Source organism: Triturus cristatus, chromosome 5_1 (assembly GCF_964204655.1).
Source record: "Triturus cristatus chromosome 5_1, aTriCri1.1, whole genome shotgun sequence".
NCBI classification, from domain to species: Eukaryota; Metazoa; Chordata; class Amphibia; order Caudata; family Salamandridae; genus Triturus; species Triturus cristatus.
In genome coordinates, this window is record NC_140587.1 from 948,623,101 (window position 1) to 948,647,564 (window position 24,464).

General features: G+C 42.7%; 1 protein-coding gene across 1 annotated transcript in view; it reads right to left on the minus strand.

Moving 5' to 3' along the window:
* Positions 1–24,464, minus strand: part of LOC146832706 (uncharacterized) — a 355,069-nt gene that overhangs the window by 118,588 nt on the left and 212,017 nt on the right. Inside the window, exon 3 of the mRNA XM_085606006.1 lies at positions 10,978–11,615. Within this exon, the coding sequence (XP_085462132.1) occupies positions 10,978–11,615 (638 nt within the window). The remainder of the gene's footprint in view (positions 1–10,977; positions 11,616–24,464) is intronic.

The following is a 24,464-nucleotide window of genomic DNA, read 5'->3' on the forward strand; positions in this document are numbered from 1 at the left end:
TGTGTTTGTGGCACTCTGTGTGTGTGGCTCTGTATGTGTTGGTGGCTCTGTGTGTGTGTGGCTCAGTATGTGTAAGTCTGTGTATGTCTGTGTGTTTCTATGTGTGTAGCTGTGCATGTGTGTGGCTCAGTGTATCTGTAGCTCAATAACTGCATAGGTGCCTCTGTGGGTGTATAGATGGTTCAGTATCTTTATGTGGCTAGCTCGGTATGTGTGCTAAGTGACTCTATGTCTCTAGCTAGCTCTGTATGTGTAAGTCAGTGGCTCTGTATGTGGATGTCTGTAGCTCTGAATATTTGTGTGGATAGCTCTCTATCTGTGTCTGGCTGACTCTGTATGTGTGGCTCTGTATGTATGTCTGGGGGATACACTTTGTATGTGTGTGGCTCTGTGTGGGTGGTTCTGTATGTGTGTGGGGTTGGCTCTCTCACTACGTCACTCTCTCTCCCTAACTCTCTCTCTCACTACCTCACTATCTCTCACTACCTCACTATCTCTCACAATACTACACTCTCTCTCACTAACTCTTTACCTCACTCTCTAACTCACTAGTCAACTCTCTCTTTCTCACAGCAACACAATATCACTACCACAGTAACTATCTCTCACTCTAACACACCACTTAAAAACTTCACTCTGTCTCTATCTCACTACCCCACTCTCTAACACTACATCACTATCTATTTCTATCTCACTCTCACTACCTCACTATATCACAACACACTCTCTCAAAACTTCACTACACCACTCTCTCACTACCTCACAACTTCACTCTCTCTTTCTAACTCACTAATTCACTCTCTCTATCTCACTACCTCACTCTATCTGTCTCAAATACTCTAAGTCACTTACACTCACTCTTTCACTACCTCACTCTATCTCACTACTTCACTACATCACTCTCTGTTTCTATCTTAATACCTCACAACATCCCTCACTACCTCACTCTCTCTTTCACTACCTCAATCTTTCTCTATCTCACAACATCACTCACTGTTTCTATCTCACTACGTCAGAAAATACCTCTCACTCACTAACTCACTCTTTCACTACCTTACTCTCTATCTCACGCTCTCTCACTACATAACTCTCTATACATCACTACTCCCCTCTATATCACTACCTCACTATCTCACTACTTCTCTCTCTAAAAAGATCACTACTTCACTCTCTCACTACCTCACTCTCTATATCACAACTTCACTCTCTCTCTAACTCACTACATCGCTCACTCTCTATCTCTCTACCTCACTCTTTCTATCTCACTAACTCACTTTCACTGTCTCTTTCACTACCTCTCTCTATCTCACTACATCACAACACCACTCTGCTTACATCTCACTACCTCACGACATCCATCTCCCTCACTACATCACTGTTTCACTAACTCACTCTCTCTCACTACATAACTCTCTCTACCTCACTACTCCACTCTATCTCACTACCTCACTATCTCACAACTTCTCTCTCTCAAAACATCACTACCTCACTCTCTAGCTCACAACCTCACAACTTCACTCTCTCTCACTCACTACCTCAATCACTCTCTATCTCACTACCTCACTCTTTCTATCTCACTAACTCACTTTCACTCTCTCTTTCACTACCTCTCTCTCTATCTCACTACATCACAACATCACTCTATGCTTATATATCACTACCTCACAACATCCCTCTCCCTCACTACCTCACTCTTTCACTACCTCACTCTCTCTATCTCACTACCTCACTCTCTATCTACCTCACTCTCTATCTCACTACCTCACTCTCTATCTACCTCACTCTCTATCTCACTACCTCACTCTCTATCTACCTCACTCTCTCACTACCTCACTCTCTATTTCAATACCTCACTCTCTCTCTCTATATCACTACCTCACTCTCTCTCTGCTAATGCAATAGGTATCACATATGCAAAAAAAAAATCTAATGCCAATAGAAATGACAATGCCATTTATTTAGGGATACAATAATGATAAAAAAATAATGAGCAATACCAATAGCTCCACCTATAATATTGCCGAGACCATTGCATTGTAAATGCTTGTTTCATCTGCTTCCCAAAAAGGGCTTGTCTTTTCCACCAACCATCCACATGCATTACTGCCACACCTGGACAGATTCTGTCTTCCATGACCATATATTAGGAGCCATTTTCACCATGTCAGGGACCACGGATTTATGTCAAGAATAGCCATAATTGGTAAAGAATTGACACCATTGCACAAGTGCCACCATTTCACATCAGATCACCACATTTATGCAAAGAACATCGATAAAATGGCTAAGATTAGTGCAGTGCCATTATTTCAGAATGGTCATCTGTCAAACATGGGACACAATTATGCCAGGGATAGCTGGTGTGCTGGAGATATTGCTCAAATTGTCTCAATAATGTACCATTACTGTTTGAAGCTTAGTGAGAATGTCACCAAAATAACTCAATAAGTTATGAATAGGCTACCTTTATTCCAGGGAAAGGCAGGCTGTCACCAAAAGGCCACAATATCTCATGGATCAACCACACCTCTGTCAGAAATAACGAGAATGTCACTATGAATTACAAAAGCATATCATGCATGGGCCTTCATTCTTCAAGGAATAGCAAAATGCCACCAAGAATGGCCACAGTATGTAATGGATGGATCACTATTTTGCCAAGAATAGCAAGCAAACCATAATCAAAAACAAAGCCTACAATATATCAAGCAAAAACCACTTTTGTGCCATGGACAACCAAAACGCTACTAACAATGCTAACAGAATATCATTAATTGGCCAATGTTTTGCCAGGAATAGCCAAATTGTTGTCAACAAACCCCACAATATTTAATAGAAGGGCTGCCATTTGCCAAGGATAGTCCGAATGTCACTATAAAGGTCCACAGTATGTCACAAGTGGGACCCTATTATGCCAGAGATAGCTGGAATGTCACCACAAAAATCCACAGTAGAAAAATGAAGGGTCACTATTATGCCTGGCAGTGCCTGAATGCGACTAACAAAGCCCACAATATGTCACCGATGGCAGCATTACTCTATCCGATACATCCCAAGCCACCAAAAAAAAAAAAAAACAGACGGCTGACTGCTCACACATGCTTACATCAGTTACTCAGGCAAACATGCATGTGCACTTTTTCTTTTCATACACACACACACAAACACACACTAGCTCTCATCATTCCCAGCAAAAACGGTGCACGCTTACAAATGCCACACTGCAATAAGCTGCAAGGTTTGTTTCAACTGCAGGGCAAGCTATGCGAGTCTGTCTCTCTGGAAGACAGTTCTGCTGACTTCCCTATCAGAAGTCCAATGATTGCTCTGGGCTGGCCTTTTTTTCTTGCAAAATGTACACCTTCTTAGTTTAACCTAGTTGGTGACATGCTTCATCATTGGGTTCCCAACCTGGTTGCCAAATGCTTCCATGGTGTGCTATGGTGCTGGATTACAGCGGAGCTGTTTTTTGTTGTGATTGTGACAGCGCATGCAGTGGTGAACGGTAATATTAACATTGGTTCAGGTATTCCTACCGCAACTAGTGATTTTATTGGGGAGGTCCTGGTCAACTTTTAAAGACAGTGGTGGATAGATATGGGACATAAGTTGATCCCACTTATCGTCAATGTGGTCTCAATGTGGTACAATATGTTTCAGCCATCCGTCTAAGTGCTTCTAAGGGTCAATGTGGCTTTTACCAGGACCTAGAGATAAAACATGCATGCGCGCTACAGCATGCAAAATGAGGGTTTGTACTTACAAACTCATTAAGTTATGGAGACAGTCACCTCTTGCGACCAATCCTTTGAAAACAAGATTATGTGAAACACATAGGCATTATTGAAAAGTAGATATACATATAAAGGAGCGGTGTGCATCCCTCCTTGTGCCACCTCTAATGACCCCATACAACAATTTGTCATTGTGTCAGAGTATGTTGTATTAATTTATTTGCATAGTCCTAGTTTCAAAATGTAGGCCCAGATTCTTTGGAAAATGATGTAAGTATTTAACATATAGCGTGTGTGTTTTAGAAAAGCAAGACACCAGACAGACAAAGTAAAAATAAGAATAGGAACATGACTCTAGTTTTTTGCAGGCACATATACATTCATTAAACTTCAGGCAGCGCTTTGAACCTGAACATGCGTTGTGTGCCAGTTCACCCGCATGCAGTATTGTGAATAAATCAACAACAAAAACTAACTAGTAATTTTGTAGTTGATTGCTACATGGGATGATCCGAGGGGTGTGACCCCGTTGTGTCACTATGAAAATCATGAAACTGTGTTTACTACTTCCAATGTTTTTAAAATTGCAGGAGTGCCTTTTTTATCTATGTAAATATAGCCAGGCTCCTCCTTCTCTATATATACCCGACTTACTTCCTCAAGGTGGCTCACTCTCCGGCATACCAATTCATCCTTCTTGTAAGTCCTGTATGTTGCGAGGTCGCGAGGATTTTTACCTTAAGTATTTTTCTATTCCTGGGCAGCCCGTCCTGGAAGACGTCCATTGAATAATACCAGTAGGTGATGTGTTTCATTGTATGTGCCTCTACCTGTATTGTGGACAGTGGCACTGTCTGCTGCGTCCTCTCAGGTTAGAGTATTGACCCCAGAACATCATGAGGTCATTATGTGCGTGCCTTCGGTCGCCATAGGAACCTAGGTGGCATGTGACACTATCCCTTTGGGTCAATTGGAACTTGACATGACTATGCAGTAAGCTTTTTTCTTCAAAGTCTGAAAAATTGGCCATACAGGAAGTTTTCAGAGCGCCCTCAGGTGAAAGCTATTGAATTTTAACAGTGTATTTTTGTAAGTGTGTTGTTGATAGGTTCTGGTTCACAGTTTCCCATTCTCCACATATATGGTGATGTCCAGAAAAGTGATGGCTTCTTTGCGGTTTGTGTGTGTCTGTGAGAACTTGAGGTTGGTATTGCACCTGCTGACCCATGACAAAGAGATTAATGGATGTATTGTCTCCTCTCTACTCCTCTAGGACATTGTCAATATAGTGTTTCCATAGTTATATGTTATTCCTGAAATGGTCGCCATCATGCATGACATATTTGGTTTCAAACCCAAACACGTACAGTCCCACTACACTAGGGGCAAAGGTGCTGCCCATCGATGTCAAGAAAGTTTGTGGATAGAGCTTACCTTCAAACTCAAAAAGTCTTTCCTTGCGAGCAAGACAGGCACACTCTATGATAAAGTGTTTCGGTGTCATGAAGTCCTATTCTCCCTGGTCTAGTGTTTATTACTGCCAGCGTGTCATCTTGTGGGAGACTCTTGTACAGACTTTCAGCATCTAATGAAAGAAGGATTTAGGTTTTGGGTAGAACTTCATCTTTTGTAGCAGACATAAAAGGTCCTTTGTGTCCTTAAGGTAGGTTGATGTTTTTTGTACTCAGAGTTTTAGGTAAAAAATCACAAGACTCCTTGAGCGATCCTGTCCCAGATACTATTAGTTGCCCAGGAGGGGGTTGTCTATTTTTGTGGATTTTTGGTAGTGCATAAAAGCATGGAGTCTTAGGGTTGTGAGTGACCAGAAATTCAGCTTCTTTTTTGGAGATCCAATTTCTTTCTTCTGCTGTCTCCACTAACCCCGGGCGGAGACCTCTGTTCCGCCCGCGGCCTGTCCCGAGATTTGCCTCCCTGCGTTCTGCTGAGAAGGCAAATCTCCACACACTCCACAGCAGAGCGGAGTTGACCAGCCCCCACCTCCACCCCCCCTATATTAACAAGTAATTCTACTGCTTAAAAGTGAATTAAAACCACTTACCTGTACTGCAGCGTCCCCGGGCTGCCCTCTTCCTCGCCATCTCTGCTAATCCTTGCGAAAACTGCGCATGGGCATTTCTTGTGAGAAATGCGCGGGCCTGCGTACATGCGCAGTTTTTGCAAGGATTAGCAGAGACAGCAAGTAAGAGGGGGAGGGAAGCCCAGGGACACCGCAGTACAGGTAAGTGGTTTGAATTTGCTTTTATGTAGTAGATTTATTTCTTAATATAGGGGGTGGAATCAGGTGGCATAGCGGGGCTATGCTGAGGGTCACGTCGAGGGCCACGGAGTTTGTTGGCACCTCCGTGGCCCTCTGCGTAGCCCTGCTATGCCCACTATGCCCAGGATTAGTCTCCACTAGGTTTCTGATTTCCAGTTTCAATCTTCTTATGGGGTCCTCTTGTAGGACTTTATAGTTCTTTTCATCAGATAAGAGGCATAAACTTTGTCTGTAGTCCTTTGGATCTTGTAAGGCTATTCCTCCCCCCTTTGTCCACTGGTTTTATAACCACTTGGGTGTGCTCTTCTAGTTCTTTCAGAGCTGCGGATTCCATTTTCGTCATGTTATGGTATGTCATTTCTCTCTCTTCTCTGAGTGTATCAATGTCATTAATTACTGCCTGTTCGAAGGTGATTAGTTCTGATGGGATCATGGACATGGGGTGGCAGAATTTAGATTTTAATTTCAGACCAGTGTCGCTCTTATGAATAATGTTGTCTGTGGGTTTGGTTTTTTCAAATAAAGCTTTAAGTTTCAATTTGCTAAAGAATTCCGCCAATTAACAATGAAGGCAGAATTTATGAGGTGAGCTGTGAAGAAAAAGCTAAGTCCTTTATTAAGTACTTGTTTTTGTGTATTCGTCAGTAACCACGATGAAAGGTAGGTTACTATGTTGAGCCTTTCTGTGTCTCTGGTCGGTTATCTCTTGACATGCTCAGGGACTTCTCAATGTAATTAGTTCTCTCTTTCTCCTGCCCCTTCCTCTTCCTCCCCGCCATAAAAAAGGAAATCTTTCTGTTTTGGGGAAGTTGGTAGGTGGATCATGAGAAAAAGTGTGCCCCATCTAAAGTTTAGAGTCGGTGTTGCCAGTTGGAAAAGTGGTTGTGGAGATTCTCCCATCTGATTGAAGTATGGGGTGAGTCCTTGCCATGATTGCTCAAATGTTTTTCCTCTATGGGTGAGTCCTGTATTTTTTGTTCTATTTCTGTTTTCCCACCCGCTGTACCAACTACCTGTGTCTGAGGATCCCTTGTCTGAGGTGTAATTATCAGATTAGTAGCCTGATTTCTCTGTATTCATGTAATCTGGTGCAGTATATGGAAATACCTTCACATATGAGAATTTTTTTAGATCCTTTTGAAATTTTTGATTGGGTGAGGAAGTCTTTATATTCAGGAAGCTATTTATTAATATCTTCTAGCCTCTTTATGTGAGGTGATTGTTGTATTGAGGTGAGTTTTAGTTAGTTGGATCTATACTAACATCGCTTCTGAAAGGCGTTGGGTAGTTTTTATGATCAGTATGAGCCAATCACGGGTGCAATGCCAAGCAATCTGTGCCCAGTCTCTCTGGAAAGAAGCATCTTCTAGAAAGATTCTGGGGGAATTTGTTACTATTAGTTCCCTTGGGGCTGTGCTGGATCTTAAGTATTCCGTCATCATGACCCCATGTAGTATTATCCGGATTCTGTTTTCTCTTTTGTTCTGTCAGAGTGTCCCAATCTCTTGCTTGTACAATGGTCTGGGCCACGTTAATGTCTGCTAGTAATGGTGGTCCAGAGAGAATTTCTTCTACATCATCATCTGTGAACATTAGGCCTTGATTCTTTGTCATTGATATTTCTCTATGTATTCTCAAAAGTTCAGGGAAATGTCAAACTGTCCCTCTTGGAATTTGTTTGGAGTTTTGGGTGTCTTTTAGACATGAGTGTACAAAGGATCAATTCCTGAAAGGTAACTAACAGCTGTACGCTGCAATATTATATTCAAACATATTGTTGAAACAACACATGTCAAAAACCCAACGACAAAAACACACTGTTAAAACGTAACAGCTTTCACCAAGGGCCCTCCGCGAAAACCTCCTGCATGGCCAATTTTCTCAGACTTAGAAGAAATTGCACAGAGAACACAGATTTTAATATGCAGGCAGAAACCTTAAATGAAAAACTACAAGATCGTGACTACCCTGAAAACATCATATGGAAAACCTATAAGCAGGCAAGCAAACAAAATGGACAAGGGTTGCTAGAACCAGTCAGAAAGTTATCAAACACTGGTGGATTATACATTCTGGAAATTTGAAGAGGGAGAAACCACTTTTTTCGTTCAAAAAAGCCATTAGCCTAAAAGACATTTCTGTAAAAACAAGAACTCGAACAACCACCAATTCAGGAACAACTGTAAAGAATCTGCAGGGGTTACCAGAAGTAATAGGTCAGTATGCCTCCAGCAAATGCAGTGTCTGCCACTTGACGGACAACAAGACTATAGAACTCAAACCAGGAAAGATTTGGACATTACGAAAACACACTAACAGTAATTCAAGGAATATAGTCTATCAAATCACATGCACCTGCAGTCTCAAATGCGTGAGTATGGTCATGAGGCATATAGAAATTTGGATTAGTGCACACCGGAGTAACCTAAGGTGTAAAAGGACTACAACAAAACTGACAGATAATTTCTTCACCCAAGGGCACCTACCCAATGATATGACCTGGGTCATTATTGAACAGTTAGAAAATAACATGGACAACATAGAAAAACATCTGTTTGAGAAAGAGCAATGATGGATCTACCCTGTGTCAACCCAGAAAACTGGATTAAATGGCAATATTCCACGGAACACAGTTTTGTAGATTGACAGTCAATGGTAAACCACATGACATATGGATTTGAGCAACTAAGGACCACAGTACTATCAAAATAAACCTTCACCTCTAAAAATGTTGAAAAATACCAGTTTCCCTAGAAGAAATTAAATATGTGAATACATACATTCACCGAATGTTTAATACCAAACATTTTTGACCCCTGAACTGGAAAATAAGTAAGATTAGTTCATTTGTACATATAGAAATGACAATCTGAAGTACCAATATTCATTTTACCTGGCCAATATGGAGCAGCAAAACTATTGATATCCAGTCATGTCTCATTTTAATTGCGATTTCAAAAAAGATACATATATATATAAACAAACTGTTCAATCATCATTCGTTCTCCCCGACTGGGAATCTAACTGGCCAGCAATAGAGGAAGGCGAGGACCACCCCGGTTACCATAGTAATCATTTATCCACTAGAAACCACACCTACATAGTCCTTTCGGGGATGAGCTGCCGAATAGGAAACACTTACTGCGTAACCCAAGAAGATGCAGCGGACAGTGCCACTGCCCACAATACAGGTAGACACGCATACAATGAAATGCATCACCTATTGGTATTATCCAATGGACGTCTTCCATGACGGGCCAACCAGAAGGAAAGGTGAAAACCCTCGAGACCTCGCAACATTCAGGACTTACGGGGAGGATGAATAGGTGTACCAGAGGGTGAGCCACCTTGAGAAAGTAAGTGGGGTGCATATATAGAAAAGGGGGAGCCTGGCACATTTACATAGATAAAAAAGGCATTCCTGCAATTTGAAAACATTGGAAATAGTGATCACATTTTCATGGTTTACATAGTGACGCAACAGGGCCCACCCCCTCAGATCATCCCATGTAGCAATCGACTACAAAATTCAGTTTGTTGTTGTTGTTGATTTATTCACTATACTGTATGCGAGTGAACTGACACACAACGCATGTTTTAGGTGCAAACCATTGTTGGCTGTTTAATGATGTATTTATGCCTGCGAAAAAACTAGAGGCTTGTTCTTTTGCTTATTTTTACATTATGTGTCTGTCTGGTATCTTGCTACTCTAAAACACACACGCTATATATTATATATGTACATCTTTTTCCAAAGAATCCTACACTTGAAACTAGGACTATGCAAATAAATGAATACAATTTAGTCTCTGACAATTTGTCATATGGGGGCATTAGGGGTGGCGCGAGGAGGGCTGCACACGTTCGCTTTATGTGTCTACCTACATTGCAATAACGCTTATGTGTTTCTCGTAATCTTGTTTTTACAGGATTAAACGCAAGAGGTGACTGTCTCCATAACCGAATGGGTTTGTAAGTACAGAACCTCATTTTGCATGCCGTAGCACACATGCAAGTTTTATCTCTAGGTCCTGACAAAAGCACATTGACCCTTACAGGTGCTTAGATGGATCGCTGAAACATGTTGCCAACATTGACGATAAGTCGGATCAACTTATGTCCCAAAAGAATCCACCACAATTTTAAAAGTTCTCCATGACCTCCAACATTAAAATCACTAGTTGTGGTAGGAGTATCCGAGCCAAATTTAATATGACCATTCACCATCGCACACACTGTCACATTCACAACAATAGTCAGGTTCGCTGAAATCAGGCGTCGTAGCACACCCTGGAAGCATTCAGAGATCAGAGTGGGAGCCCAATGATGAAACATGTCACCAACTAGGTTGGTGAGTGAGAGTTCTTGAACTATCAGTGTGTTAACACTGGGCTTTTTCATGCACACCATGAATTCTCTAAGACTTTTAGTTCAGGGATGAGTATTTCTGCTTTAATACAGCCTTCGACCTCATCTGGAATCTATATTTGGCTTTTGACAGACGGATAATCTCCAGTGACAATGCTGTGTGTGCTCACCGTTGTCAAACCTGAGATCACTGACAAAAGGCCTGAGAATTGACTCAACACTGCTCTGCACTCTTCATTTTGCACAGGTGCCATCTGGTGTGATAAGCAAGTCACAACTATGATTAGCAGAAAAAGAAACTTAGCTTCTCATTTTCCTAAGGCTCAGTTTTAGAGGTAATCTGCTAATCTTTGAGATAAGATCAAAGCCATACAACAATATATTACAAATCACCATATCAAGTGATACAAAACTGAAGGGGATAACCAAAATCCCCAGGATATGCAAGTGAACTATGAGTAAGAAGACAATTTTAATATCCAAGGAAATTTTCCATTCCTTTTACCCATTCCTTTTTCCACGCTCAAGTAGATACATAATACCCTTTGTGAGTTGATTAGTTATTTTATCTCAACACTTTCAGAAAATCATTAATACCTGATCATTTGTAATTGGAATGGATACAAAGTAATTGGGTCGCTTTTTTTTGGCTTCAGTTTCTCTGTTATGGTCTGGCTGTTTCTCTAGTCTTTTGCAATTCTCCTTTTGCTCCTCTTGTTCCTTTAAGTTTTCCTGTGCCTCCTCTGGCCCTCTGAGGTCCAGCGGCTCTTCCTCTGGCCCTTTGTGGTTCTCCGGCTGCTCTTCATGCTCTTTATTGTTCTTCTGTTGCTTCCTCTCCTCTGTCAATCCTTGAGCTTTGCCAAGATTGTCAACAATTTTTGGTGTTTTATCTGCAGAGAATTGCTCCATGGACAATATCACATTGTGTTCTGCCTCATATTTGGCCTGCTCCTGATTCACACCTTCTGAATTTGCTCTGACTTCATGCTCCTGTGACAATTGATTTAGAGGCACTATGCATTTTGCTTTCTCCATGAATTCAGGCATTTCCTGGTAACTAGGATGTGCTTTTTTTGTCCCATCTGAATTCGCGCCCTGACTTTTTTCTTCCCTTCTTGGTCCTTGTTCTTCCAACACCAGTTGCTTCAACATTTGTGAAAATCGAGATTTTCTCGTCCTCCTCCTCCACAGCCATCTTCCTTTCTTCCTGGTCTTGATATCTTTTTTATAAGAAACTAAATGGGAAAACAGAATTTCCTAATCAATATGCATGCGGTTTGCATAAACAGACACAAAACAGTTTCCTAGTACATTAAAGGTACCAATCCATATGGCTACTATATTAAACAGTATAAACAACCCAAAACAATGCAACACCTCACATCCTTTGGCTCTACTCATATGCATAAATCAAGAGCATTAATGTTTAAAGAAGTTATACATCAAGAATGGATCACTATATTAATTGAGTGGCCTAACACCCCACTTTGTATGATGTTTAGTAGCACTTCAATAGTACTATGCAAATATTTACAAAATGCTAATCCAAAACCTGTGTGCAGTGACCTTTGCTTCTCCTATATTTTCTATGCAATATTCTCCACCGCATTTGCAGAGGTCTCTGCAGACGTAGGTTTAAGTTTTAGTAGTAAATGTGGGAGGAAACTGGAAGAATTGCTGGAAAATGGGAAATACTTACACCTACATAGGAGAGAATTAGAGAGATAAAGGAGGAGCTTGGAAAGAGACATGCAAATATATAAGCCTACCTACAAAAGGGTAAGCCTATTTCTATGCACTTCTACATTTATTACAGCCTAAAAGGACCCAAAACTGTTGTATATGTACTCCACCACAGCCTTGCAATATGCCTATCAACATGCGGGGCCACTCACAGGTTTTGCAATGCACTCCCTTAGAAAATAACAGAGATAGGGACTAAAAATATCAACCCTTAGGCAATAACATAAAAATATATATATATATATATATATATTTTTTCAATGTTGAGTAAAATTCCATTTAAAATTCTTTTGATTCAATACATCAATATTTATATTTAAAAATAAACCTCAAACTGCAGAGGCAATTACAATTGAACAATTTCTCATAAAATTTAGGAATGAAATGTAAAAATGATATTGAAGGTGAGATTTCTTTTAAATTACTTTACAAATATTTTTAATTTTTTTAATTTTAATTTGATGAGCTACTATGCTGTAATTGTTAGTCTTAGAGCTGATTAATTTAATCCACATTTCTGTTTAATATTAAAATATTTAAAATATATTTTTATAATTAATCAACTTTATTACTTTTCTCCACAATTTATCACAGGGTGATCTGTGCTGGTGGTGGAGACCTACGCCTCTGTGTGTAAAATTGTTAGCAGTAATTTTACACTTGTAAATCTTGTTCAATCAGGCTCCACCCCTATTTTGTTTGAGGGGGGAATGTAACCTGTAAGCAGATATCAATTTACACTCCGAAATGGCGAACAGCAAAAAAGTGTAACCATGGATTTTGCTTTGATGGCCGCGAAATGGAATATAGTGATGAGCTGGAAGGCAAGAAGCACACCAGATGGTGTGGTGGCTGTGTTATATTTCCAAGTGGCCGAAAAGCCAAGCTTTATTGGCCCTCTGCTGGAGAATTAAGGGCCCTTATCTGGATGCATGGGATCTTGCAGGCTCTGGAAGGTAAATGACACACGCCTTCCATGAACCATACCTTGGTGAGCTTCCTAAAAGTAGAACAAATTAAATTATTTTTATGGTAATGGCATCGCCTTAATATGTTCTAGACATGTAACATTTGTGTGGCTAATTGTTGAACTTATGCACATGCATTGTGATGTATGGCAGACATTTTTAATTTGCTGCTGCTACTTGGCAGATGGCCATGTTAGAATGATAAATCAACATTTTAAAAGTGTGCTAGCTAGGGGTGAGCGGAACTCGTGGAGTTGCATAAAAACTTTGCAATATTTAACGGAGTTCTGCCAATGGCTGGAAAATATGAACGTCACCCTGCTTGCTCTACAGCTGCTTGCTCTAAAATGTAGACCTCAGTGTGAACTGCACCATGAGGGGACAAGAGCCCACGACTATTCGAGTTGTTTTTGCTGCCGTAGATAATCTATTTGAGCAACAGCAAATCTGCTCCTTAAGTAGCACTCTAACCAGTACGGCTCACAACAGCCAGATTTAGAAAATCGCACTAGGGAACACCAAATTGCACTCGCCAACTCGCATTTATGGAGCCTTGCAGGAAACAAATTCCACCACGCAGCTATTGGCGGAATTTGTCTGGAATTCCGTGTTAAAAGGCAACACTGAGATGCCAAATTTCATGAGCAGAAGGAAATATTCAGCCCACCCTGGTGCTAGTGCAAAAGAGGGTCTTGGGAAATTATATATATATATTACGTGGTTCCAGCCTGAATCCAATTCTACGGGAACAAAAGTGGCGGACATGGACTCAAATTTATGCTTAATTGTTTTTATTTCCTGCTGTCAAGGCGTGTTTCAGCTTAACGAGCCTTGTTCACTCGACATGGCAAGACACTTTGTTGGTATTTTTAAAGTGGCAGTGCAATGGAAATCGAATGGCCACGTGACCAGAAGTATAATAAAAAAGGAAGAAATACTACCAGTAATGTTCAGTACCTAATACAGCATGTTGTATACATACTTCAATAATTCAATATACCTGAATAAATGGAAATAAAGTTGTCCATGTAAATAAAATATTAAAACCAATAATACTTGTACATGGTGATTTCCGTATAACAGTGAAATACATCAGGTTGTGCTGAACGGGCTGATTGTAGTGATTACATTCAACAGTCAAATCACATTATGGGGTACAGAACCCTAATATAATATCCCTGTTGGTGATAAGGTAATCATACATCACGCGGTCAAGAATAAGTGCAATAGTGTTGGGAAAGTGCAAAGCGCCAAAGTAAATATTTGATTTCTTAAAAATCAGCTGTTACTGCATGTACGGTAAATCACACAAAAACGGTGTCAAATGAAGTTTTAAGGTTCGTAACTCCGTATAGTATCGGAGAATGTTGGAAACAAAAAAAATGGTAGTAACAATCTGCAAAAATATATATGAATAAGGGATCTCACAGGAAATATATGTCATTCCGGGTATTTAGGTTAATTACGATATTGTCAATAGTGAATCTATGTCGGAATGAAGGTCATGTTGGTAAATTTCCAGTGGCTCAAAGACTCCCAACTAATATCTATAGCATAAAATTGATGGAGTCTTGAAACTGCCTCCTAATTGGCATAAAGTGCATGTGCTCCTTATATAATTATCTGATATTGTGCAAACTAGCAGGTAATTAGTATGTGAAAACAGGTGGGTATAGATATGTGCACGACCGCATGTGCAAATAATGGATAAATAGTACCTAAGAAAGTCCATATGTTACTAATGTCCTGTATATTAAAGTTAAGTACATGGGCAAATTTACTTACCGGTTTGACACTGACTCATACAGTAGGAATATATAAATATGTAAATAAATAAATATATACCAAATTATCCATATCTAGACTGTGCAAGAAATATGAATAAAATCCTGAGTGCAAGCATAAATATATAAATATATAAATAAATATAAAAGTTTTTAAATTTGTTAGCTAAAATCATCTACTTCGGGCGGTACTTTCCTAGTACATATTATATTTGTCTAACATTAAATAGTAACAATATAATAAAATATCATATGCACATTTGGTATCTTTCTCACTAGGTTCCATAATATATGCATGCAGGAAGACCCCTTTTGTCTATTATTCTGAAAAACATGTATAAAGGTCTTCAGTTACATTAAGTCCATTAGGGTGCTTGGTGTCTAACTGCAAGATGTATCTGGTTTCTAGCCTCTTAAGTTTGTAATCTCTATCACCACCCCTTCTACTGGGAGAAATTGCGTCTATCACATAGTAGCTCAGTTCCTTATTGTTGGATTGATGTACTTCTCTAAAATGTCTGGCTACCGGATACGTGTTGTCCTGGTTTGTGATGGCGCGAAGGTGTTGGAGAACACGTTTGTGTACCTGAAGTTTCGTACTCCCAATATACTTTAAGCCACATGGGCATGTGAGTACATAAACTGCGTACTCAGTTTTGCATGTGAGCAATTTCGTAATCTTGTATTTTCTTTGGCAGAAAGGTGTGGTGTACAAGACAGTATTGACACCATGCATACATGCTTTACATGTTTTGCAACATATAAATCCCTTGTGTGTCTGCAGCCAGGAGGTGTTTTCCATAATTTCTGGATTTGTTGTAACAAGGCTATACCTCATAGAGGGGGCTTTACTATGGGTGATGGACACCCTCTGCGGAAGCAAGGGTCCTAACACCGGGTCATTCAGAACAATAGGCCAACTTGACTGTACGATCTTATTAATTTATTTGTGCTGTTTACTGTATCCCATGATGAGACGGAATTTCTGTATAGCATTGGGATTGGAGTCAGTTCTGACTATAATGGGGGTGTTGGTCACCTGCTTGTCTCTAAGAAGAACTTCCCTATTAAGCATCTGGGTTTTGGCTATTGCCTGGTTGATGGTTTTGGGCGAATAACCTCTTTCTAAAAACCTCTGCCTGCTTAATTCCTGAGCAATCTTGAGATCAACCTCGATACTGCAAATTCTCTTGAGCCGAAGCATCTCACCATATGGGATGCTATTTATCAAGTGTCGTAGGTGAGAACTAGTTGCATGTAGCGTAGAATTTCCAGCCGTTTCTTTACGGTACAGGCAAGCTTCTAATTTGTTGTTTTGTATAAATACCTGTGTATCTAGGAAATTAACGCTAGTCTCACTGATCGTGGCTGTAAAGTGCAGATTAAGAGAGTTGCAGTGAATGTGTTCAACAAATTGTAAAGCCTGTTGTTTGGTCCCATGCCATACTAGAAACAGATCATCAATGAAGCGGATCCAAATTTTTACATTGGATTTTATTATGTCAGTCTACTCCGTCTTGAGGACCTGCTCCTCCCACCAGACCATGTGTAATCAGGCATAGGTGGGGGAGAAGCTGGCCCCCATCGCCATCCCCCTTGTTTGTTGATATAGGAGGTTGTTAACCCCTTCTGTGCCCATGACGAGATGGTCTCGTCATGGAGCACAGTCGCGCTGTGCCCATGACGAGACCATCTCGTCATGACACCCACCCACGGGGGAAGCGCTGGCGCTCCCCCCGTGAGTGGTCGATCTTTTTTTTTTTACTGGGAAGGCAGGGGAAGACCTTCCCCTGCCTCCCCCCGCCCCCCCACCCACGTCATCAATGACGTCAGCACGCGAGCCGCGCTGACGTCATTGGAGGTTTCCCGTTTGCTCTCCGTGGCGCAGGAAGCAATGGCTTCCTGCGCGTCGGAGAGTAAAGGTGAGTTTTGGGGCTGGGGAGGGTTTTATTTTTTGCATCGGTGGGTTTGGGTTAGGGTGCGGGCACTTTGGTATGCCCAGGCATGCCACGAGGCTCGGCTTCGTTCCTGTGTGCGTGTTGTTGCTTCCCTGTGAAATGGATCCAAATTTGAAAAACACTCGTCTTTCTAGTTGCTTCCCTGTGAAATGTTTCCAAAAATGCCGAGAAATGCCCTTCTTTGTAATTTTTCAAATCCAAAGTACAGCAGCATGATTTTTGCATCAGTGGGTTTGGGTTAGGGTGGGGGCACTTTGGTATGCCCAGGCATGCCACGTGGCTCGGCTTCGTTCCTGTGTGCCTGTTGTTGCTACTCTGTGAATGGGTTCCAAATTTGAAAAACGCTCGTCTTTCAAGTTGCTTCCCTGTGAAATGGATCCAAAAATGCTGAGAAATGCCCTTCTTTGTAATTTTTCAAATCCAAAGTGCAGCAGCATGATTTTTGCATCGGTGGGTTTGGGTTAGGGTGGGGGCACTTTGGTATGCCCAGGCAAGCCACGAGGCTCGGCTTCGTTCCTGTGTGCCTGTTGTGGCTTCCCTGTGAAATGGATCCAAATTTGAAAAACGCTCGTCTTTCTAGTTGCTTCCCTGTGAAATGTTTCCAAAAATGCCGAGAAATGCCCTTCTTTGTAATTTTTCAAATCCAAAGTACAGCAGCATGATTTTTGCATCGGTGGGTTTGGGTTATGGTGGGGGCACTTTGGTATGCCCAGGCAAGCCACGAGGCTCGGCTTCGTTCCTGTGTGCCTGTTGTGGCTTCCCTGTGAAATGGATCCAAATTTGAAAAACGCTCGTCTTTCTAGTTGCTTCCCTGTGAAATGGATCCAAAAATGCAGAGAAATGCCCTTCTTTTTTTCAAATCCAAAGTGCAGCAGCATGTAGAGAAATAGAATGTTTTATATGAGAATAATAGCAAGACAGAGGGGTTGCAAAGTGGCCAGATTGTTTTCTTTTACATCCAAATACACCAGCATCACTTTACAGAGTTTGCCAGTGAAGTGCTACTTTCATTTTCTCGTCTTTCTTTGAAGAGCATTGTTGTTTCCAGGTTGGGAGAGTGTACCATTCCTGGAGGTACTGCAATACCTGGTTGATGGGTGGATTGGAAAACACAATGTGTACCATGGCTCTGTGTTTATGGATGTGGTCTTTTTATACCATACTGCTTACGTTTTGTAAGGATGTAAGCAATGGACTGTGAAACGGTTCCCTTCAGGGCCCTCTAGTCATGTCCATAACTTTTCAGGTGAAACCACTCACTGATTTCTGAATAGTTAGTGAGAGATCGTTTAGGTAACCATGTTGTTTCTGCTTACATTTCACATGCTTTGCATTCCCTATGACTGGATTTTTTTTTTTTTTAGGCACCATATTACTCTTATCAAGTGCATAATTTGAATTGAGCCACATCCAAGTGTTTATAGCGGGCACAATTAGGTTACAGCTGAAGGCAGTGCGAGTTTCAGTGGGCAAGTATGGTGTTCAGTGGGGATGTGGCACTATGGCCAGAGCTGTGGAATTTGGAACTGGGGAACCGGGTTCCGCATTCATGACCAGTCCACCACACCACTGTACTGAGGGAGCACATTCCCATGCTAGACCGTAGAAGGCCCCACTAGACCTTAGAAGGCTTGATGTCTTAGCACAAGCAGGTGTACCCTAGTGGTGTCAATTGTGGGTTAACCTTGAAGGCCTGTCTACCACAATCCATACTGAAGTCCATCTCAAATTTCCCACCTCCCAGCGTTCCCCTGGGTCTCCCGGTAAAAATGGTGCCTCACTTGTGTGGGAGGCCCAAGTACCCGCGACAGGCAAGGGCCCAAAACGTAGTGATGCGACATCAAAATTACCTATCTCAAAACCACCTGGTTTTGCAAGGGGGGTCACCTGGGTTTTTGGCCCGGTGCTCGGCGGCCATCTAGGGAAACCTACCAAACCCATACATTTCTGAAAACTAGACACCCGAGGGCTTCCAGGGAGGTATGGCTTGCGTGGATCCTCCAATGTTTCCTTACCCTGAATCCCCTGCAAACCTCAATTTTAGCTGAAAAAATCACTTTTTTCACACATTTTTGTGTGGGAAAGTTGTGGCATCACCGGGCTCACTCAAATTTCCCACCTCCCAGCGTTCCCCTGGGTCTCCCGGTAAAAATGGTGCCTCACTTGTGTGGGAGGCCCAAGTACCCGCGACAGGCAAGGGCCCAAAACGTAGTGATGCGACATCAAAATTGCCTATCTCAAAACCACCTGGTTTTGCAAGGGGGGTCACCTGGGTTTTTGGCCCGGTGCTCGGCGGCCATCTAGGGAAACCTACCAAACCCATATATTTCTGAAAACTAGACACCCGGGGGCTTCCAGGGAGGTATGACTTGCATGGATCCCCCAACGTTTCCTTACCCAGAATCCCCTGCAAACCTCAATTTTAGCTGAAAAAATCACTTTTTTCACACATTTTTGTGTGGGAAAGTTGTGGCATCACCGGGCTCCCTCAAATTTCCCACCTCCCAGCGTTCCCCTGGGTCACCCGGTAAAAATGGTGCCCCACAGCAGCATGATTTTTGCATCGGTGGGTTTGGGTTAGGGTGGGGGCACTTTGGTATGCCCAGGCATGCCACGAGGCTCGGCTTCGTTCCTGTGTGCCTGTTGTTGCTACCCTGTGAATGGGTTCCAACTTTGAAAAACGCTCGTCTTTCAAGTTGCTTCCCTGTGAAATGGATCCAAAAATGCCGAGAAATGCCCTTCTTTGTAATTTTTCAAATCCAAAGTGCAGCAGCATGATTTTTGCATCGGTGGGTTTGGGTTAGGGTGGGGGCACTTTGGTATGCCCAGGCATGCCACGAGGCTCGGCTTCGTTCCTGTGTGCGTGTTGTTGCTTCCCTGTGAAATGGATCCAAATTTGAAAAACGCTCGTCTTTCTAGTTGCTTCCCTGTGAAATGATTCCAAAAATGCCGAGAAATGCCCTTGTTTGTAATTTTTCAAATCCAAAGTACAGCAGCATGATTTTTGCATCGGTGGGTTTGGGTTAGGGTGGGGGCACTTTGGTATGCCCAGGCAAGCCACGAGGCTCGGCTTCGTTCCTGTGTGCCTGTTGTTGCTTCCCTGTGAAATGGATCCAAATTTGAAAAACGCTCGTCTTCCTAGTTGCTTCCCTGTGAAATGGATCCAAAAATGCAGAGAAATGCCCTTCTTTTTTTCAAATCCAAAGTGCAGCAGCATGTAGAGAAATAGAATTTTTTATATGAGAATAATAGCAAGACAGAGGGGTTGCAAAGTGGCCAGATTGTTTTTTTTTACATCCAAATACACCAGCATCACTTTACAGAGTTTGCCAGTGAAGTCCTACTTTCATTTTCTCGTCTTTCTTTGAAGAGCATTGTTGTTTCCAGGTTGGGAGAGTGTACCATTCCTGGAGGTACTGCAATACCTGGTTGATGGGTGGATTGGAAAACACAATGTGTACCATGGCTCTGTGTTTATGGATGTGGTCTTTTTATACCATACTGCTTACGTTTTGTAAGGATGTAAGCAATGGACTGTGAAACGGTTCCCTTCAGGGCCCTCTAGTCATGTCCATAACTTTTCAGGTGAAACCACTCACTGATTTCTGAATAGTTAGTGAGAGATCGTTTAGGTAACCATGTTGTTTCTGCTTACATTTCACATGCTTTGCATTCCCTATGAGTGGATGTTTTTTTTTAGGCAGCATATTACTCTTATCAAGTGCATAATTTGAATTGAGCCACATCCAAGTGTTTATAGCGGGCACAATTAGGTTACAGCTGAAGGCAGTGCGAGTTTCAGTGGGCAAGTATGGTGTTCAGTGGGGATGTGGCACTGTGGCCAGAGCTGTGGAATTTGGAACTGGGGAACCGGGTTCCGCATTCATGACCAGTCCACCACACCACTGTACTGAGGGAGCACATTCCCATGCTAGACTGTAGAAGGCCCCACTAGACCTTAGAAGGCTTGATGTCTTAGCACAAGCAGGTGTACCCTAGTGGTGTCAATTGTGGGTTAACCTTGAAGGCCTGTCCACCACAATCCATACTGAAGTCCATCTCAAATTTCCCACCTCCCAGCGTTCCCCTGGGTCTCCCGGTAAAAATGGTGCCTCACTTGTGTGGGAGGCCCAAGTACCCGCGACAGGCAAGGGCCCAGAACGTAGTGATGCGACATCAAAATTGCCTATTTCAAAACCACCTGGTTTTGCAAGGGGGGTCACCTGGGTTTTTCTTTTTTCAACCTATTAAGCATTTCGGTCCGTAATTTAGTTATTTCCTCAGTTACTCCTAGAGTTTTAAGTTTTTCGTTGATAGTATCTATTTCTGTTAATAGACTTGCCCTAGCAATGTCCGCATATTTAATGAGGATCAGAGTCAATTTCCTCGAAGAGTCAAGGTTGTACTCCGCCCATTCTCTCATAAGGTCAGGATTCGAATCTTCGTATGTTGGAGCCGTTAAGATGCGTAAGCCACGTGGAATACGACCCACCTCAATATATCATTGTAGTGAGCGCGATTCCCACCACTTGCTCTGCTCCATTTTCATTTTCTTTTCCAACATTTCGAATTTGTATTGAACAGTGTCCGTATCTGTAACAGCTGTTGTTACATTGCGTCTTGCATTACATATGGCCGAGGGGGTGTCTGAGAACATCTCCGTGGCAGCTGCCTCCCTCTCTCGTACCATGTCAGATGACATTATGGCCGTTCCGGAAACCAAAGAACACTCCTCCACCCCAGAATACCCATACAATCCTACCAGGTGCTATCCGAAAAACGCCTCGTTCTCCGACTCAATTATACTTCGGATAGGAACCTGGAATTGTTTGAAAGCAAGTTTCGAAGAAGGCTCAGGCTGAAACGCGTCACTTGTAATTAAAAGAATGTTATGAAACCCTGTGAGTGCATCGCATCTCTTTTTGGGAAGTAGCTGAGATATAGAGAGATATATATATATATATATATATATATATATATCAAGACACGTGGGGTGTTCTAAAGAAGGAAGAGATTGACTTGAAACGCGTCAGGTGGCGGTCAGCTGCCGTTGAATGAACTGGTTTGCCATTCTGCCTATACCATTAAAATGCCTTGCTGGGGAACAAGAGGTCCGTGTCTCGAGTGCTGCTCGTTTCTTTAGAACACCCCACGTGTCTTGATGTATGAGCGGTTGTTCTGCCGCTGAGCTGGCACCACCCCAGGTGAAGGGGGCCACAGATCTTCGTGACTGCGGGGATTGCTTGTGGAGCACGGACTATGGATTGAGGGCAGATATGCTGGCTGGGGCTCATCCAGAGCTTGAGATTTGGCAGACATTTTAAGGGACAAGGAATTTTGGGACTGCAACTCCCAGACTGCCACGTATTGCCTCATTTGAGACGTCCAATCAGGACATACGATATTGCCTAATTAGGAGTTTGCAGCCCGCCTTGTGCCTTCTGACCAGAACCGCCTCTGAGGAAGAGATTGACTTGAAACACGTCAGGTGGCGGTCAGCTGCCGTTGAATGAACTGGTTTGCCATTCTGCCCATACCATTAAAATGCCTTGCTGGGGAACAAGAGGTCCGTGTCTCGAGTGCTGCTCGTTTCTTTAGAACACCCCACGTGTCTTGATGTATGAGTGGTTGTTCTGCCGCTGAGCTGGCACCACCCCAGGTGAAGGGGGCCACAGATCTTCGTGACTGCGGGGATTGCTTGTGGAGCACGGACTATGGATTGAGGGCAGATATGCTGGCTGGGGCTCATCCAGAGCTTGAGATTTGGCAGACATTTTAAGGGACAAGGAATTTTGGGACTGCAACTCCCAGACTGCCACGTATTGCCTCATTTGAGACGTCCAATCAGGACATACGATATTGCCTAATTAGGAGTTTGCAGCCCGCCTTGTGCCTTCTGACCGGAACCGCCTCTGAGGAAGAGATTGACTTGAAACGCGTCAGGTGGCGGTCAGCTGCCGTTGAATGAACTGGTTTGCCATTCTGCCCATACCATTAAAATGCCTTGCTGGGGAACAAGAGGTCCGTGTCTCGAGTGCTGCTCGTTTCTTTAGAACACCCCACGTGTCTTGATGTATGAGCGGTTGTTCTGCCGCTGAGCTGGCACCACCCCAGGTGAAGGGGGCCACAGATCTTCGTGACTGCGGGGATTGCTTGTGGAGCACGGACTATGGATTGAGGGCAGATATGCTGGCTGGGGCTCATCCAGAGCTTGAGATTTGGCAGACATTTTAAGGGACAAGGAATTTTGGGACTGCAACTCCCAGACTGCCACGTATTGCCTCATTTGAGACGTCCAATCAGGACATACGATATTGCCTAATTAGGAGTTTGCAGCCCGCCTTGTGCCTTCTGACCGGAACCGCCTCTGAGGAAGAGATTGACTTGAAACACGTCAGGTGGCGGTCAGCTGCCGTTGAATGAACTGGTTTGCCATTCTGCCCATACCATTAAAATGCCTTGCTGGGGAACAAGAGGTCCGTGTCTCGAGTGCTGCTCGTTTCTTTAGAACACCCCACGTGTCTTGATATATATATATATATGCAAAAACGACCTTCTCCTTCAAGAAAGATAAGGGGACACGGCAGCGCTTCAAGGAATCATTTATTAGGATTTTCTGGCATGACGCGTTTCGGCGGTAGCCTCTTCAGATGCCTCCGGTGGTATGAATTTTAAAGGTTTCCTCCTATTTATATTATCCCTCCTTCTAAAGTAGCGTGGAGCACACCTGCACCATATCTCTTCAGCAAACACTCGACCAATTCGTAATTATGGACTGCACATCCCATCATGCAGTTGGTTCACATATAATATATATATTATCTACTGGCGGTTGCCAGTAGATAGTTATAGTTAGGACCGAGTTCCCATAGGAAATCTCAAAATTCTATTTTGAATAACTTTGGCGCCGGTTGACTTATCTTCGTGAAATTTTCAAAACTAATGGGGCGCTCCACTCAGCTCCTACCCTGAAAGTCTCGGGGTGATTCGTCAAGCGGGGGCTGAGAAAAAAGGGGGGTCCCAAAATGCGTTTTCCCCATGCATTTTCCCATAGGACCTTTAGTCGAAGGTACAGCCCGAACGGCTAAACAGAATTACTTGAAATTTGGCAAAGAGGTAGTCCTCAGGTCAGGCATGTGCCTTTTGCATATATGGTGTCAATCTGTTCAGTAGTTCCTGAGAAAATTGCAGTTAAAAGTACATAAACTATATGCATAAATATCTATACGCACCGTGCGCGCACCAAATGTGCGCGAGCGTAATTCTGATTGGTGGTTAGATGTCAGTCAACATTCGAATCAGTCGAAATCAGGAAGTGTTGGGTGCCATTTTGTGTGTGGCAGTGAAAAATAAAAGTGGAGAACGTGAAAAGGGGGCAGGGTAGAGAGTTCCTGACCCCCTAGCCTTTGTCAGGGGGTCCCTGAAGGACACCGAAGGGTGAAAAAAACATTTTATTTTTTTTCAAAAAATCGCCATTTTGAGTTTTAGAGGCAGAAGAGAGCTAAAAACACAAGTGGAGAACGTGAAAAGGGGGCAGGGTAGAGAGTCCCTGACCCCCTAGGCCTTCTCAGGGGGACCATGAAAGACCCCTAAATATTGCGCGGTGCGCGCACGGTGCGGGCACGGTATGC